The following is a 14,772-nucleotide window of genomic DNA, read 5'->3' on the forward strand; positions in this document are numbered from 1 at the left end:
ATGTGGAAGCAAATAAGTAGCCAATGTAAGGTGGCCAGAGTAGGGGAAATAGGGTGAAATCTTTTCATCCCAGTTAATAGCCTGGCCGCCATGTTCTGGACCATCTGAAGCTTCCGCATCAGTCTCAAAGGAAGCCCCACGTAGAGAGTGTTACAGTAGTCTATTCTTGAGACGACGAGCTCATGGACCAGCGTGGTGAGTGCCTCTGTGTCTAGATAGGGACGCAGCTGGGCGATCCACCGAAGATGTAAGTGGGCAGACCGAACCACTGAGGCTACCTGGGTCTCCATGGTAAGCGCCAGGTCAAAATGGACCCACAGACTGCAAACTGAATTCTTTGTGGTAAGAATCATCCCCCAAAAACAGAAGGAGCTCCCAAACCACTGACATCAGGGGCCCCCACCCGCAGGAGCTCCATCTTGACCAGGTTCAACCTTAGTCCATTCAACTGCATCCATTGCAGAACGGCCTCCAGGCAGCACCCAAGGGATGGAACGGTATCCACTGCAGATGGAAAAAAGGAGATGTAGAGCTGGATGTCATCAGAGTATTGGTGACATGAAGCTCCACATTCCCAGATGACCCCCCCAACAGCCTCATATAGATGTTAAACAGCAATGGGGAGATGATCAAACCCTGTGGAACCCCACAACTGAGGGGCCACGGGGCCGATACATTCTTTCCAAGCTGCACTGTCTGAGGACGGTCCTCCAAGAAGAACTGGAGCCAAGTGAGAACAAGGCCATCAATCCCCACCTCAGAGAGCTTCCCCAGCAGGATACTGTGGTTGATGGTATCAAAGGCAGCAGAGATATCAAGGAGGACGAGCAAGAACATTTTGCCCCTGTCAGCCTCCCTAAGTAGGTCATCCAGTAGGGCAACCAATGCTGTTTCTGTACCATGGCGTGGCCTCATCCAAGAAAACCTGAAGCTGGTCAGCCACCACCCTCTCAACCACCTTGGTGAGGATATAAACATTGCCGACGGGCCTATAATTGCCAATGTTGTCTGTCACCAAGCTCCGTTTCTTTCTAATGAGCCCAAGGAGCGTTTCCTTAAGGGCAAGAGGATCCTTGCCCTCAAGAAGAGGCTCATTTATTATTTCAGTGGCCCATTCAGTTATCACCTGCCTGGCAGCTTTAATTAGCCAGGTCGGGCAAGGGGTCAAGGGAGGAGGTGGTGCCTCGGCCATGGTCAAGGACCTTGTCCACCTCTGTGAATGTCACAGGTTGAAACTGAGTAATTCTCAACAGACAAGGCGCTGCGCTGGATGTCTCAGCTCGAGCCACTGTTTTCAAATAGGGTGCGAGATCCCGGTGGATGGCTTCCACTTTTGATTTTAAAAATTCTACAAATTGCTCGCAAGAAATGCTAGATGGAGGCCAGTCGTTGTGGCCAATTCCGGATAGGTCGCGTACTATATGGAAAAGTTCTGCCTGCTGATTGGATGCTTCGCTTATCCAGACAGTGAAGTAGGCTTTCCTAGCAGCCTCTACCTTAGCAAGATAGATGTTAGACACGACCTTTGCAGCTTTTAAGTTATTTTCTGTCAGGTTCCTTATTCCTTCTCTTATTCCACTTCATAGCCCTCAGCAGCTGGTTAAACCAAGGTGCTGGTCGGGCTCTTTGGTGGAGAGGGCGTTTAGGAACGATCGTGTCTATAGCCCTGGCGGCGGTGGCATACCAACCATCCACCAGGGCCTTGACAGGAGCGCCAGCCAGGTCAATTGGAATTCCATGCAGGGCATCCTGGAATCCAATAGGATCCAGTAGCCTGTGAGGGCAGACCATGAAAATAGGTCTCTGCTCCCCAGGGGGACGGAGGTCCATTGTGAGATTGCACTTTATCAGGTGATGGTCCAACCATGACAAGGGGACCAACTGAAGGTCAGTCACCATCGGACCACACTCTCTCTGCTCAGTGGAGAAAACCAGGTCCAAAGTGTGGCCACCCACGTGTGTGGGGCCGTTAACGTGTTGGGACATGTCCAAGGAAACCATGGTTTCCAAGAAAAGAGCTGGACTGGTGACCTCCACCTCCGCATGGATATTGAAATCGCTCAAGACAATCAGTCTCGGGGATCCCAACAGAGCCGTGAAGATGAAGTTGGTTAGCTCTGGTAGGGAGGTGGCTGGATTGCACGGAGCATGGTATACCAGCAGGATCCCAATACTGCCCCTTGCCCCAATCGACACATGGAGGGCCTCTAGGCCTGGCATCACCACTGCAGAGAGCCTGACAACCTCAAGGGTGTCCTTATAAACAACGGCAACTCCCCCACCCCGCCCCTCTGGTCTACCCTGGTGCTGGGAAGCATAACCGGGGGGGGGGGACAGGCCAGAGACAGGGGTATACCTCCTTCACTACCCATCCACCTCTCGGTTATGCAAGCCAGATCTGTCTCCTTTTCCAGCATAAGATCTTGTGTTAGCTGGGCTTTATTGAATACAGAACTGGCATTCAACAGCACCAAAGTTAGAGTGGAGGGGCGACTGAGCTGGCTACCTCGAGCCTGGTAGGTGGTAACAGATATTACTTGCACACCCTCAGGTTTCCCTCAATATGTAGACTGAGTCAATTCCAGAGCCGTGGCAGGCAGGCAGGCAGGCACGCATGCACACACACACACACACACACACACACACATTTCCTTGTTATTATTGATGGCTGACTCTAAAGAAAAAGTAGGGTAATCAGATGAAAAAGACACGGACTTTTTGCACCTTTGAGTCTTATGCGGAGGAGGAAATGTCAGCAGGTGTTCACTTGAATCAAAAGCAAGACCTGCTGGAATGTCCTCAATGAAGCAGCTATGAAAGGTGCTGGAACCATCTTTGCTTTTCCATTTGGACACCCTATGAATGAGCTAAGACATCTCTCACACTCCCGGCCATAAGACTTAAAAGGGATGATATATCACTATTTCATACATCGAGACACTATTTCATGTGTCGCCCTTTCCTTTTTAATCTACTGTCGTGTAAGCTTTCAGGTTCTCCAGAGCAATTTGCCAGGCTGGGTGAGAGATGGACAACCCATTGCCCATGTGATGTGAAACCTATCAAGTCACCTCCAACTTATGGCGACCCTATAAATGAACAACCTCCAAAATGTCCTGTCCATTAACTGCCCTGCTCAGCTTTTGCAAACATAAGCCTGCGGTCCTTCAAAAAGTCAGTCCATCTTGTATGTGGCCTTCCTCCTTTCCTCCCGACTTCAACCTTTTCCACCAGTTTTCCAGAGAATCTTGCCTTCTTATGACATGCACAAAGTAGGACGGCCTTCTTTTTCTCTGTTTACTTCTTAGCTCAAACAATTTATGTTAGTTTCTGATACTATTTTTTTGGTGATGTCTAGTGGAAGGCAGGAACTTAGCTCAGGGCAGGTCCAGGTAGCAAGAACAGGCCCACACCTTCTGAGAGATACCTCTTCCTAAAGAATAACACTTATAAAAAAACCAATTCCTTAAACCACGCCACTGAAGGCTCATGAAAATCTTAGCCTATACATTTTGCTTAAGCACCGTACAATGTTCTTGTTCGGAGAGGCATTTGAAGGAACTAGAAATAGCAACACAAGGCTTATATTTCTTTTTAGTTTGTTTAATACAGTGGGGTCTCTACTTAAGAACTTAATCCGTATTGGAAGGTGGTTCTCAAGTGGAAATGTTCTTATGTAGAATCTGCATTTCCCATAGGAATGCATTGAAAACCATTTAATCCGTATCTGCTCTTTTCCGTCCATAGAAACTAATGGGAAGCTGCTATTCCACCTTCTGCCACTAGAGGGGGATATTTTTTCTTTTTTCTTAGGTCAGGGAACAGTGTTAAAAGCACTTCTGACGAAGCTAATTTTGAAGCAATGGACTGAAAACCAATTAATCCATTCTGGCTGTATTTTTTGTTATGTAGAGGTGCGTTCGTACATTGAAGCATTAGTTCCCATAGGAACTAATGCAAAGCTGGTTAATACGTACTCTACCACTAGGGGGAGAATTTTTTTTAACCGAAGATGACCTAAGGTTAAAAAAAGAGCAGGAAAGGTTTTTTTTCCTGTTCCTATCTAGGATTTCTGTTCTCAAGTAGAAGCAAAATTTAGCAAACGGAGCTGTTCTTAAGTAGCATTGTTCTTAAGTAGGGACGTTCTTAAGTAGAGACCCCACTGTAGAGGGTGGTATCCCCCCCCCCCACCGTGGATGTGTTATTCTCTGAGTTTGATCTTTTTATTTATTTCAAGAGCAGTTATGTAGCCTAAAGCCTCAAGAATGGATTTTGGATTCCCCCCCCCCCCGCCATTCCACTGCATTCGAGCAAACAGGTTAATCAGGAATATCTTTCATGACATGAGCAAGATCTTTATTTGATCAAAAGAGGCCACAAAAGATGGCAGCATAGCTAGTTCTCTTGGGCACAATGCAAAATCTTTTCTTTTCTCTTAAGGTATGTGTTGCATTGAGCCATATCCAGAATCTTATCTCTTGGGAAATGTAGGAAGGGGAAAATATTTTTTCATTTTTGCCTACCCAAAAATATTGCTAAACATGCATTCCTGTTTCCATTGTTCTCACATTAAATTCTCTGCACTTACTTGCTCTATTTGGGTGGCTACAAATCCTCCCAAAGCATCTTGTATTCTGTTGAAGCCTCATGGTGTGGTGGTTAAACTGCAATATTGCAGTGAGGACTCTCCTCATGACCTGAGTTCAATTGTGGGCTCAGGTGGACAGCTCGAGGTTGACTCAGCCTTCTATCCTTCTGAAGCCAGTAAATTGGGTATCCAGCTCATTAAGAGGGTGGGCAATATGTAGCTTGCATAATTGAGTTATAAACAACCCAGAGAGTACTTAAAGAGCTATGGGACAGTATATAAGCAGCCTGCTTTGCTGCTGATCTGAAAATCTGTTATAATGAATTTCTGTCTTGGAATTTGGACTGAGGAGATTAACCCCCTAGATTGCCATTCCGGACTCACTCTTAAGTTTTTCTACTATTTACCCCTGTCATTGCTTTTTGCTGGCATGGAAAGCAACTGCAACTCCCAGACATAATGCTCTACCAAGGCCACCAGTTACAGTTGTCCAGCCCCCAAAGAAACAAACTGTAATGGCTGCCTGGTCACATCTGGATTCAGTAGAAAGCCCAAATTTTAATTTTTAGTCCTGTGTCCCAATTGTGGGAAACCTGTAGCTCTTGAATTAATATGCAGAATATTTCATACACTGTAAAAAGCCCCAAGGAATTGGCTGATTTTTGTCACTGAAGTGTTTTGCTTTATTTTGGTTTTTATAAACCATAAGCCACACTCAGAATCCTACTAATGTTTGCATATGTTTTGCCCGTATTGCCATGGCCAATCACAGCTAATTGATGAGGCTATAGGATAAATTCTGGTTATGCTTGTCACATGACCAAGATGCACTCTGACATCTCATCAATTAGGCGCAATTAGCTTTGGCAACCTCTGCCAATATTATGTGAACACTAAGTAGGACTCAGGCTGATGTTTATCTATCAGGATTTTGCAGGAAAAAATATCCTGTCCTGATATCGTTATGAATGTTAAATGGAAACTGAAAAAGTTTTTTCCCCCTCTTTTTTTCTTTTTGATGCTGAACCCTCGATTAGGTTTGGGGGAGTTTTGCTGCTCCAAGATACATTGAAATGTAGCCTGGGACATTAAAATTAAATATTTCCCAAATATCATGGGCAGAATTAGCTTATTTCATGGTCTGCAATCCTGTCTGTGCAAGGATTGCAGCCCATGAAATCCTTGTAAGGCCGAGGACATCACCCACTTAGAGCAGTTTTTCAGAAATTAAAAAAAAAGTCAATTACCTCCCCGGGACTCCCATTCCTTCATCATGGGGAATCCACTTAGGGCCAAGGGGCTGGGGAGGGGGGGAGGGGACTCTTTAATTTCTGAAATTCACTGCTGCCAGTAAAGCTAAGTCATTCCAGCGGTGGCAATTTTCTGAAACGAAAGGCTCTCGCCCACCTCCCTCAGCCCCTGCGGTCTTCTGTGTCACAAAGGGGATCTTCAACACGAACCTCAAGATATTCAAGGATTATAATTGGAAATATTTTGCTTCTGAAAATTTGCCTCAGCTGATGATGCCATCAGCTTTATGTGGCATAACATACGTATGTAATAAGGCTTCACACACTACGTCTAGCTGTGTACATTGAAATAACAACTAAATGTAAGAGTTAAGGGCAAGACCCCCTCACCTCCCTGAAGACACCCTTTTAATTTCAGGATTTTAACTTCTATTCCTCTCAGTTTTCCATTCCTACCCCTTCAGAACCAACAATGTTTACTTCCCCTTGGATTTGTTCTGGGGTACCCTCCTGTTCCAGTATTTTCCCTTTAAACTATACTTCTGAAGATCTGGGGTGCCATTAAACTCATTGATTCCTCCATCTTGGGAGTGGATGGTGTAGTGACTGAAAACTACAAAAAGCAGGAACCTTGTTTGACAAAATCCCATATCCTTGCACCTGGCACTTATTTGCTAGCTTTTAAACCTCCTGTTATTTACCCAGATGTCTCTGGCACTGTTTACATTGCAAACCGACGGGTCGGATTGATTTTGCTGTTGTTTTAATCTGCTGGTGGTTTGTGGTTTGTTTTACTTCTCTCCCAATTGTTTCTTGAAGATTGCATTGCATTTTAAAGATGCCATTAACCACCTTGAGAAAGAACTCTGGGTAGAAGATGGAGTAATGTCGGCATCTCGTTAAACGACTGGCAATGTGCTTGTGGAATATACTAATGTGAGACCTTAAAGAACCACTGCTTGTCCAAGTGAGCAAAGGATGGCTAGTTAACCTCACATGATCATAGAAGCACCCAGAAAATTGGGAAGCAAGAAATGTCCTCGTGTTGGACTCTAATTTTCAGGTTATCCCAGCCAACATGGCTACCGACTATGTCAGCTGGGGGATTTGGGGAAGGATAGACCTCAGAACTAGAGTCAAGAAATCAGAAGAGAACTGAGACTTGGAAGGCAACAATGAAGGAATTAGAAAAGATCCATCAAGGATGTGTCATTGGTGATCAAGACAAATACCATCCACACTCTTATACAGTGATGCCTCGCAAGACGAATAACTCATGCAACGAAAACTCGCAAGACGAAAATGCTTTGCGATTTTTTGGTGACTCGTAAGACACATTTTTCGCTGTGTTTCGCAAGACGAATATGAAGGCATTAATTAAATTTCTGTGCATTCCTATGGGAAACCACGCTTCGCAAGATGACATTTTCACAATATGAAACGACTCGCGGAATGAATTATTTTCGTCTTGCAAGGCATCGCTGTATTTCCAATCACCATGTATGGGTGTGAAAGCAGGACAGTAAAGAAAGCTGAGAAGAAGAAAAAAAATGATTTGTTTGAAAAGTGGTGCTGGAGGACAGCTTTGCAAATATCATGGACTGCCAGAAAAACAGACAAGATCAAATTAAGCCTGTGGAGCAAAAATGTTGAAACGGAGGCTGTCCCAGATCATGAGAAGATAAGGACAATAATGTTGGGAAAAGTGGAAGGCAACAGGAAAAGAGGAAGACAAGAGGGATTGACTCCCTAAAGGAATCAACAGCATTAAGTTTGCAAGAGCCCAGCAAGGCAGTTGAGGACAGGACATGTCAGAGATCTCATTCATAGGGTCGCCTGAAGTCAGAGGGTATTTGATAGCACATAGCAACATACCTCAGAAAAGGAATATGTCTCATCTATAGTGAAACCCTAAATAATCACAGCATTATTCCAGCACATCAGTTTAGAAAAGAGTGAAATTCTCTCTTGCATTACAGACATTACAGATTCACATCCATCTTTGTCAGTTCCCATTCCCAGTTCCAAGGTCATTCTGTGCTGGTTTTCTTTTGACAATTTTTCAAAATGTGTGTGTGTGTGTGTGTGTGTGTGTGTGTGTGTGTGTGTGTGTGTGTGTGTGTGTGTGTGTGTGTGTGTGTGTGTGTGTGTGTGTGTGTGTGTGTGTGTGTTGGGGGAGTAATTTTGTATCCCTGTTCTACTGTAAATATGCCACCATTCACAAAAAGTGACATTAGTACCCGCTTCCTTTAGAAACATAAAATAATTGGGTTGCTTGCTTTAATAGGCGAACTGCAATGCTTACTGAACAGAAAGAAAAAAGAGCAGAAAACCTAGCAAAAAAAAGGGGAGGGGGGTTCATTTCTTCCTTGCTTCTCTTTCCTTCTGCCTACCTGCCACGAAGAGAAGAAAGATGCAGGGCTCAGGAGATTCGGGTTGCTGGGATGCCTGCCACCCATGTACTCATCCGTGCAGATGTCACATCTCTGGGCATCGCGCCAGTCCCAGTAAGGGATGGTGAAGTTTTCATTCCCGGTCAGTTTCCGGATCTCCTGTTCCCACATGAGCAAAAAAAGCCGATGCCAAGGAAGGAAGCCCGGGGCCTCGTGGGCAAAATCTATATCCCGCCATACATTTGTGCCTCCGAGCAGAGTGTCCCGAGACACGTAATAATGCATCCAGACAAAGAGGTCGTAGACATTGATGTCCCGGAACATGGGCACTGACCCGTTGTTCATCTGGGCGTACGTCCCCGTGGCAATGACAAAATCCCGGCTGGAGGTGTGCTTTGCCAAGTTGAGGTAGGCCAGGAATTGGTCCTTTTCTCTAACGCTGATCCGGAAGATGTCTCTCCTCACCCGCATCTTCCTTTCGCTGCAGTCAGGACCGACAAAATTGAACTTACAGTCTCCGCAGTTGAACCCCATGAAGTTGCCCGAACATTGGCACGTCCTGTTATAAAACACAGCGGGCCAGTCTTCTCGGTCGTCCACTCCAGAGAAGGGGAACTGAGGACCAAGAGGGGCATCGGAGAGAAGGATGTCTCTGCAGGATCCCCTCCCCGAAAGCTCCCCGCAAGGAGAACCGTCTCCCGGCCAGGGAGGGCAACACTCTTTCCTCAACAGGCTTTCGGAATTGGCACACATCCGTGGGAACTGGCTAGATCCAAAGGGGAGAAAGCTGAGGAGGAACCCGATGGAGAAAAGAGGCATTCTCCCTCAAAAGCTCAGTCAACCTGCGATGAGGACCTTCTTGTCTCTCCTGGAGCCCTGAGAAGTTTTACTCTATATCCTGCTTTTCTGTGCATCGTGCACTATCACTTCCCATCCTTGCCTCATGCATAAACACACAATTTTTCTGTAATCTGATTATCACATGTTCTGGGCTGCATCCAAGTAACTTTTGCCCACCCTCCCTCTTCGGCTCTGCTTATACAGAGAGTTCCTTGAAAACTCTTGTCCTCTGCCTAGCACATGATTGCTTTTGATGTGCCCGACTGCAGAGAGTACATTTCTCAGTCTCTCTCTCTCTCACACACACACACAGGAACTTGGGCCATGATAAAATGTCTTGTTGGGTTTCTGCGGTTGGCTGGAAGCCGCAAAAGACATTCCACAAACCAAATCCGGGCCTTTTGAGTGGCATGAGATCAGCACAATGGAAAACGGAAAAAGCAGAGAGGTTTGAAATCCCACATGCTCTTCCTTGAAAGGAAAGGGCAGTTTGAGGCATGAGTACAGTCCATCGCCTGCCTCCCCCCTCCAAAAAAAAAAAAAAAAAACGCTCTGGGGAGCAAAAAAAAAAACTTGTACAAAATAAATTAAACCAGAACCAAAGGGTGTGAGGTTGGTTTATTCATTTATTTAATTTTGGCATACTGTATTTTTAAAAAGCTATTTCAAATAACATATTTTAGGGGTAGGCACAGCTCAGGGGTGGAGGACCGCCACTGGTATAAGCAATAAATGTAGATTTTGTTTCTTGACCCTCTGTGGTTTTATTTGGAATGTAATTGGAGGGCTCAATGTTTCTAACAGAGATAGGGATATTTGTATTCATAAACGAGTATGAATATTCCTGGGACCAGACCGTCAACTTATGTGTCATGGCACCGCAAAGGTACTGCCCTTCCCACCAATGGTGCCCAGAGCTTTGCTGTCATCCTGCTTGGCTGACCACTCAGCAGCCATGCGAGGAGACTCATCCTCCCGCCCTCTGCCAGGAGTGGCCAGACAAATAGGAAGACAGCGGAGCTCTGATTGCCATTGGTGGGAAGAAAGGGACTTTTGCAGTGCCAGGATACATGAGTGCATGGTGTAGTCCTGGAGACTGACCTTCATTAGGTCTAGTTACGAATATTCGTATTCATTTACAAATACAAATTCCCCATCTCTAGAAAGTGTGCCGACTCGATTAAAGGACACCCAATTTAATTTCCTTCTGCCAAAAGATTGGAAACCTTTTTCCTTTTTTTTTTTTTTTTTTTTTTTTTTTGCCTTTTAGCTCCCCGAAGTAACATTTCCTCATCTCTGAGAAAGACAGAGGGATAACCGTGATGTTCTTGTGATCTGGAACAAAGATGTTATCCTTATGAAAGCATTCAAGTTGACATCAATGGCTGCAATGCATTGATCCCGATAGGGTACTCCACCCCCTCCATTTTCTACTTCCACCTCTGGAGCTGCAGCAGGTGATGATACCGCCTGGACAGCAGGCTGAGCAGGGACCTAAATCACTTAGTCAGTCTTCCTAGCCATACGTGTTTGGGACCAAATGGTAGGTCTTAACACACCTTGAGTTGCGACATGAGCCAATCTGCATCTCTTTTCCCTGCGATGTATAAGCAGCCACTGTAAGAACTGCTAGAGAGGGCCTGGACTCCATGATCCACAGGGTCCCTTCCAGCTTTGTAGTCTTAAGCGTATGAGTAAGAATGACCAAAACCTTGTGAACAGCTCTCTGGTTTGAACAAGATGGGACCTTGTTGGGTTTGAGCATCCTCTAGAAAGTGGATATCTGGCTGGGAAAACTTTGCCTGCTTTTTTGCAGGAATCAGAGGGCTATCATATGATCTTGCTGAGAAGCACGAGGAACTATAATCCTCTTGGTTTCAGGAATGCAGAGAGATTATCGCAGGGCCTCTGTGACTGCTTTGGACTCCTAAAGCTATTTAGCTTTTGTTTCTTTCTCCCCCTCCCCTGAGGTGTTTAAAAGTTCATTCAAAATACAGACCATCACTTGATACATAATTCATTTATCACACCAGCTTTAGCCGTTTTTAACATCCTGAGTAAGTAATTTGTGGCCACAAATGTGTTGCTGGACTATACATCCCATCATTCCACACCGCTGACTGTACTGGCTAAGGATGATGGAGCAGGTAGCCCAACCATTTACGAAGGGCTACAATTGACTCCTCCCACATCAAATGCTTTCAGAAAGCTTCTTCTGCTAAGTCACTTCCTAAATGAAGTGGGCAAAGAATCAAACATTCCCCATTTGTGGGGAAATAAAGTCAAACAGCAACAGAGTGGAGATTCAGCAGCCAAGGTTCCACAGAGCAGGAATGCAGACAGAGGATCTGTGCCTTAAAAGTTCCCTTGAATGTAGGAACTCAACAGGTTTAGTTTCCATCAAAACCCCTCCCAATGAGGATGGGTTGCCTCCATAAGGTGCCTGCTTACTCCACTAGTGTCAAAGGTGCATAATCTTCATAAGAAGGGAATAATAGGAATGCTAAAGGTAAGAAGTTTGGTACAAAAAAAATTTCTGAAATTCGTGAACCTGAAGTTCTTTCCATCCCCAAATATAAAGAAATTTGTACATTGTGGCAAATTTTTGGGAAAGAAGCTGAAACAAAACTCTACCCCATTTGCCCTAAGCAAATTTTATTAAGTTTTTTTTTCCAAAAATTGGTGTTTTATATAGTAGCAGTTAAAGCCCCCCTTTGTTCTTTCAGCACCTGAATAAAAGAGGGCAAAAATTGGAGTCTAGAATTGGGGAATATTAATCATGAATATGAATATCCTTGTTCCAGCGGGATGTCATAAGGGACCAGACTATCCACTCATCTGTCCCAGCACTGCAAATGTACCACTCTTCCCACCAATGGCGCCGGCCACCCCAGGTAGAGGGCAGGAGGACAAATCTCCCCGCATGGCTTCTGAGTGCAGAGAGACAGCAGAGTTTCTGAAGCCATTGGTGGGAGGAGCAGGAGCTTGGTGGGAGCAGGAATACAAGAGTGGATAGTCCAGTCCCCCAGGCGGACCCTCCTTAGGTCCAACTCAGACAGGGATATTGGTATTCATTTACAAATACAAATATCCCCATCTCTATTGGTGTCAACTTTTTTGTGTTCTTTTGAAAACACTCTGATCTTGCTCTTATCTGGGTCCATGACAGTTCTGCTGGCATCCATCAAAAGTCCATGGTCCTCCAGCAATAACGCCATGGGTTCTGGCTCAGTGTCTTCACTCAGAACAGCTTTTATTAGTGGTTCAGCATCCTTCTCCCCTGCCTTTCTCCCCGCCATCTCATAGGGCTGAATTGTAGTCTCTGATTTCCTGGATAACATTTGCCAATTTGGGAGCTAACTCCTCCGGAATGCCACAGAGTCCATGTTCTGGAAAGCAGGAAAGAGGAGAGAGTGTGAGCTAAGGAAGCACCCCTTTTAAAGAAGGCCTGCAGATAAGTCAGGCTCAGCAGCTCCTCTCTACCAGGCCCTTCCCTCACTGGCCTCTCTGGGGCTACAGCAGCGTTCAGGCTAACACAGCCTGGCCCAAGCCATTTGGCTGGAGTCTCACTCCTGTTTCAAGCAAATAAAATGGGTGGAGGTGGACAGCTTCCACTGTTCTTCTCTCTTGCATTTTCCAACATGTCCTCTTCTTCGGATAGGTAAGGACTCTCTGCCTTCCCAGGCTTGCTCTTTTATTCTCCTTTTATTGATCCTACCTCATCCAGATGTTTCTCATCAGTGGAAGGAGAGCTACATCAGGCTGATGTAGCTCTCCTTCAGCTACATCAGCCTGATCCTGAGAAAACTTACTCTCCCATCCATCTGATCCTGAGAAAACTTACCTTCCTCCCAACTTCCCTATACTTGTGTGCTGGGGCCAGAAAAGTTCAGTTAGGAGTGCCATACCTGCACCCCCTCACTGCAGTATTTGCATGTTTCTGGTTCTACATGAAGACCCCTTTCTCCCCACTGAGGTTTAGGGGACACGCTTGGCAAAGCTGGGTCACAGGCTGAATGTGAGCAAGACAGAAGAGCACCAAAGGCAGTCTTTTTTGCTAAGCACTCCAATTTATTTTTATTTTCCTCCGCAGAGAGTCCCAACTGGCCTCCTAAGGCAGCCACAGGGAAAGGCGTGAGTAAGAGATTGTCAAAGGGCAATAGCTCCTCTTTGATCCCTTCTTTAAAAGGCAGTTCTTAAAGGAACATAATCTTTTCTTCTGCACCATTTCCATCCATTCTCTCCCCTGTTACCCCTCATGTTCCCTGAATCACAAATTACTGAGTGCAGCTACAAGGCCTTCATGACTTAATGACTTTGCGACACAAAAGGCCAGGAAGGTCCATTTCTTTTTTTAAAATTTTAACTACAACATAAACATAAACATAAAATACATCAACCAAAATACAAATCGACTGTGTTCCCCACCACCCTAGTCGAGACCTCTTGCAGTAACCCTCTTCTTCCTCTATCTTTATGCTTCTTCTTCCTTTATTGTCCTGTTCTCCAGAACTGCATCGATTCCTGATTTGGACCTTTCCCTTTTCGTCGTTAGCACATAGTCAAGAAATCTGCCATATATATCATAGAAATTATTTTTTTTCACCTCTGCTTTCTTAAACTTTAAGTTACAAGTTAACTTATCATTTATAGCAATGTTCCATGTTTCATTCCGACAGATTTTTGGTATCACCTGGCAGGACAAAGTTCCAAATAGAGTAGTCCTAGAACGAGCTGGAATTTTCAGCATAAATACATTACTGAAACAGCGACGACTACGTTGGCTTGGGCATGTCGTGAGAATGGCTGATGGTCGGATTCCAAAGGATCTCCTGTATGGAGAATTAGTGCAGGGAAAGCGCCCCAGAGGGAGACCACAGCTGTGATACAAGGACATCTGCAAGCGAGATCTGAAGGCCTTAGAAATAGACCTCAACAGATGGGAAACCCTGACATCTGAGCGTTCAGCCTGGAGGCAGGCACTGCATCACGGCCTCTCCCAATTTGAGGAGACCCTTGCCCAGCAGGCTGAGGCAAAGAGAAAGTCACAAAAGCAGCAAAACCAGGGAGCCGGACAGGGGACAGATTGGATTTGTCCTCAGTGTGGAAGGGATTGTCACTCTCGAATTGGCCTCCTCAGCCACACTAGACGCTGCACCAAGTCCTCCATACAGAGCACGATACCATAGTCTTTCTAGACTGAAGGATGCCTAACTAACTAATGTTTCATCATACCATTCTTCCATTAGAAATTCAGATTTTGATTTCCAATTCCTAGCTATTATTAATCTAGCTGCTGTTGATAAATTAGTAATCAAATCTTTAGTCATCTTATCATAGTCCACATTTTCAAATACCGATAACAGAGCAATCTCAGGATTAAATTCTATATCTTTTTCACATATATCATTGAGTTCTTTAAAAATTAGTTTCCAAAATCTTTGTACTTTTTTACATTCCCACCACATATAAAAGTATGTACCAATTTCCTTCTCACATTTCCAACAGACATTCAGATAACTAGCATGAATTGTATTCAATTTTATTGGTGTCAAATACCATCTTAAACCCATTTTTTTAAAAAAAAAATCTCTTATTCTCACCAACACAAATCTTAAAGCCCTCATTTTCCACATCTTCCTCCATTCTTCATCATTTATTTTTTCCCTAAGTCTTGTTCCCACACTAACTTTAGGTTCAT

General features: G+C 44.9%; 1 protein-coding gene across 1 annotated transcript in view; it reads right to left on the bottom strand.

Annotated features, from left to right (window-relative positions):
- TYR (tyrosinase) overlaps positions 1-9,613 on the bottom strand; it is a 72,173-nt gene extending 62,560 nt beyond the window's left edge. Inside the window, exon 1 of the mRNA XM_020810966.3 lies at positions 8,232-9,613. Coding sequence (XP_020666625.3) covers positions 8,232-9,050 — 819 coding nt within the window. The 5' untranslated portion in view covers positions 9,051-9,613. The remainder of the gene's footprint in view (positions 1-8,231) is intronic.
- Between the last annotated feature and the right edge of the window lie 5,159 nt (positions 9,614-14,772).

The sequence above is a fragment of the Pogona vitticeps genome, chromosome 3 (assembly GCF_051106095.1).
Source record: "Pogona vitticeps strain Pit_001003342236 chromosome 3, PviZW2.1, whole genome shotgun sequence".
Lineage (NCBI taxonomy): Eukaryota > Metazoa > Chordata > Lepidosauria > Squamata > Agamidae > Pogona > Pogona vitticeps.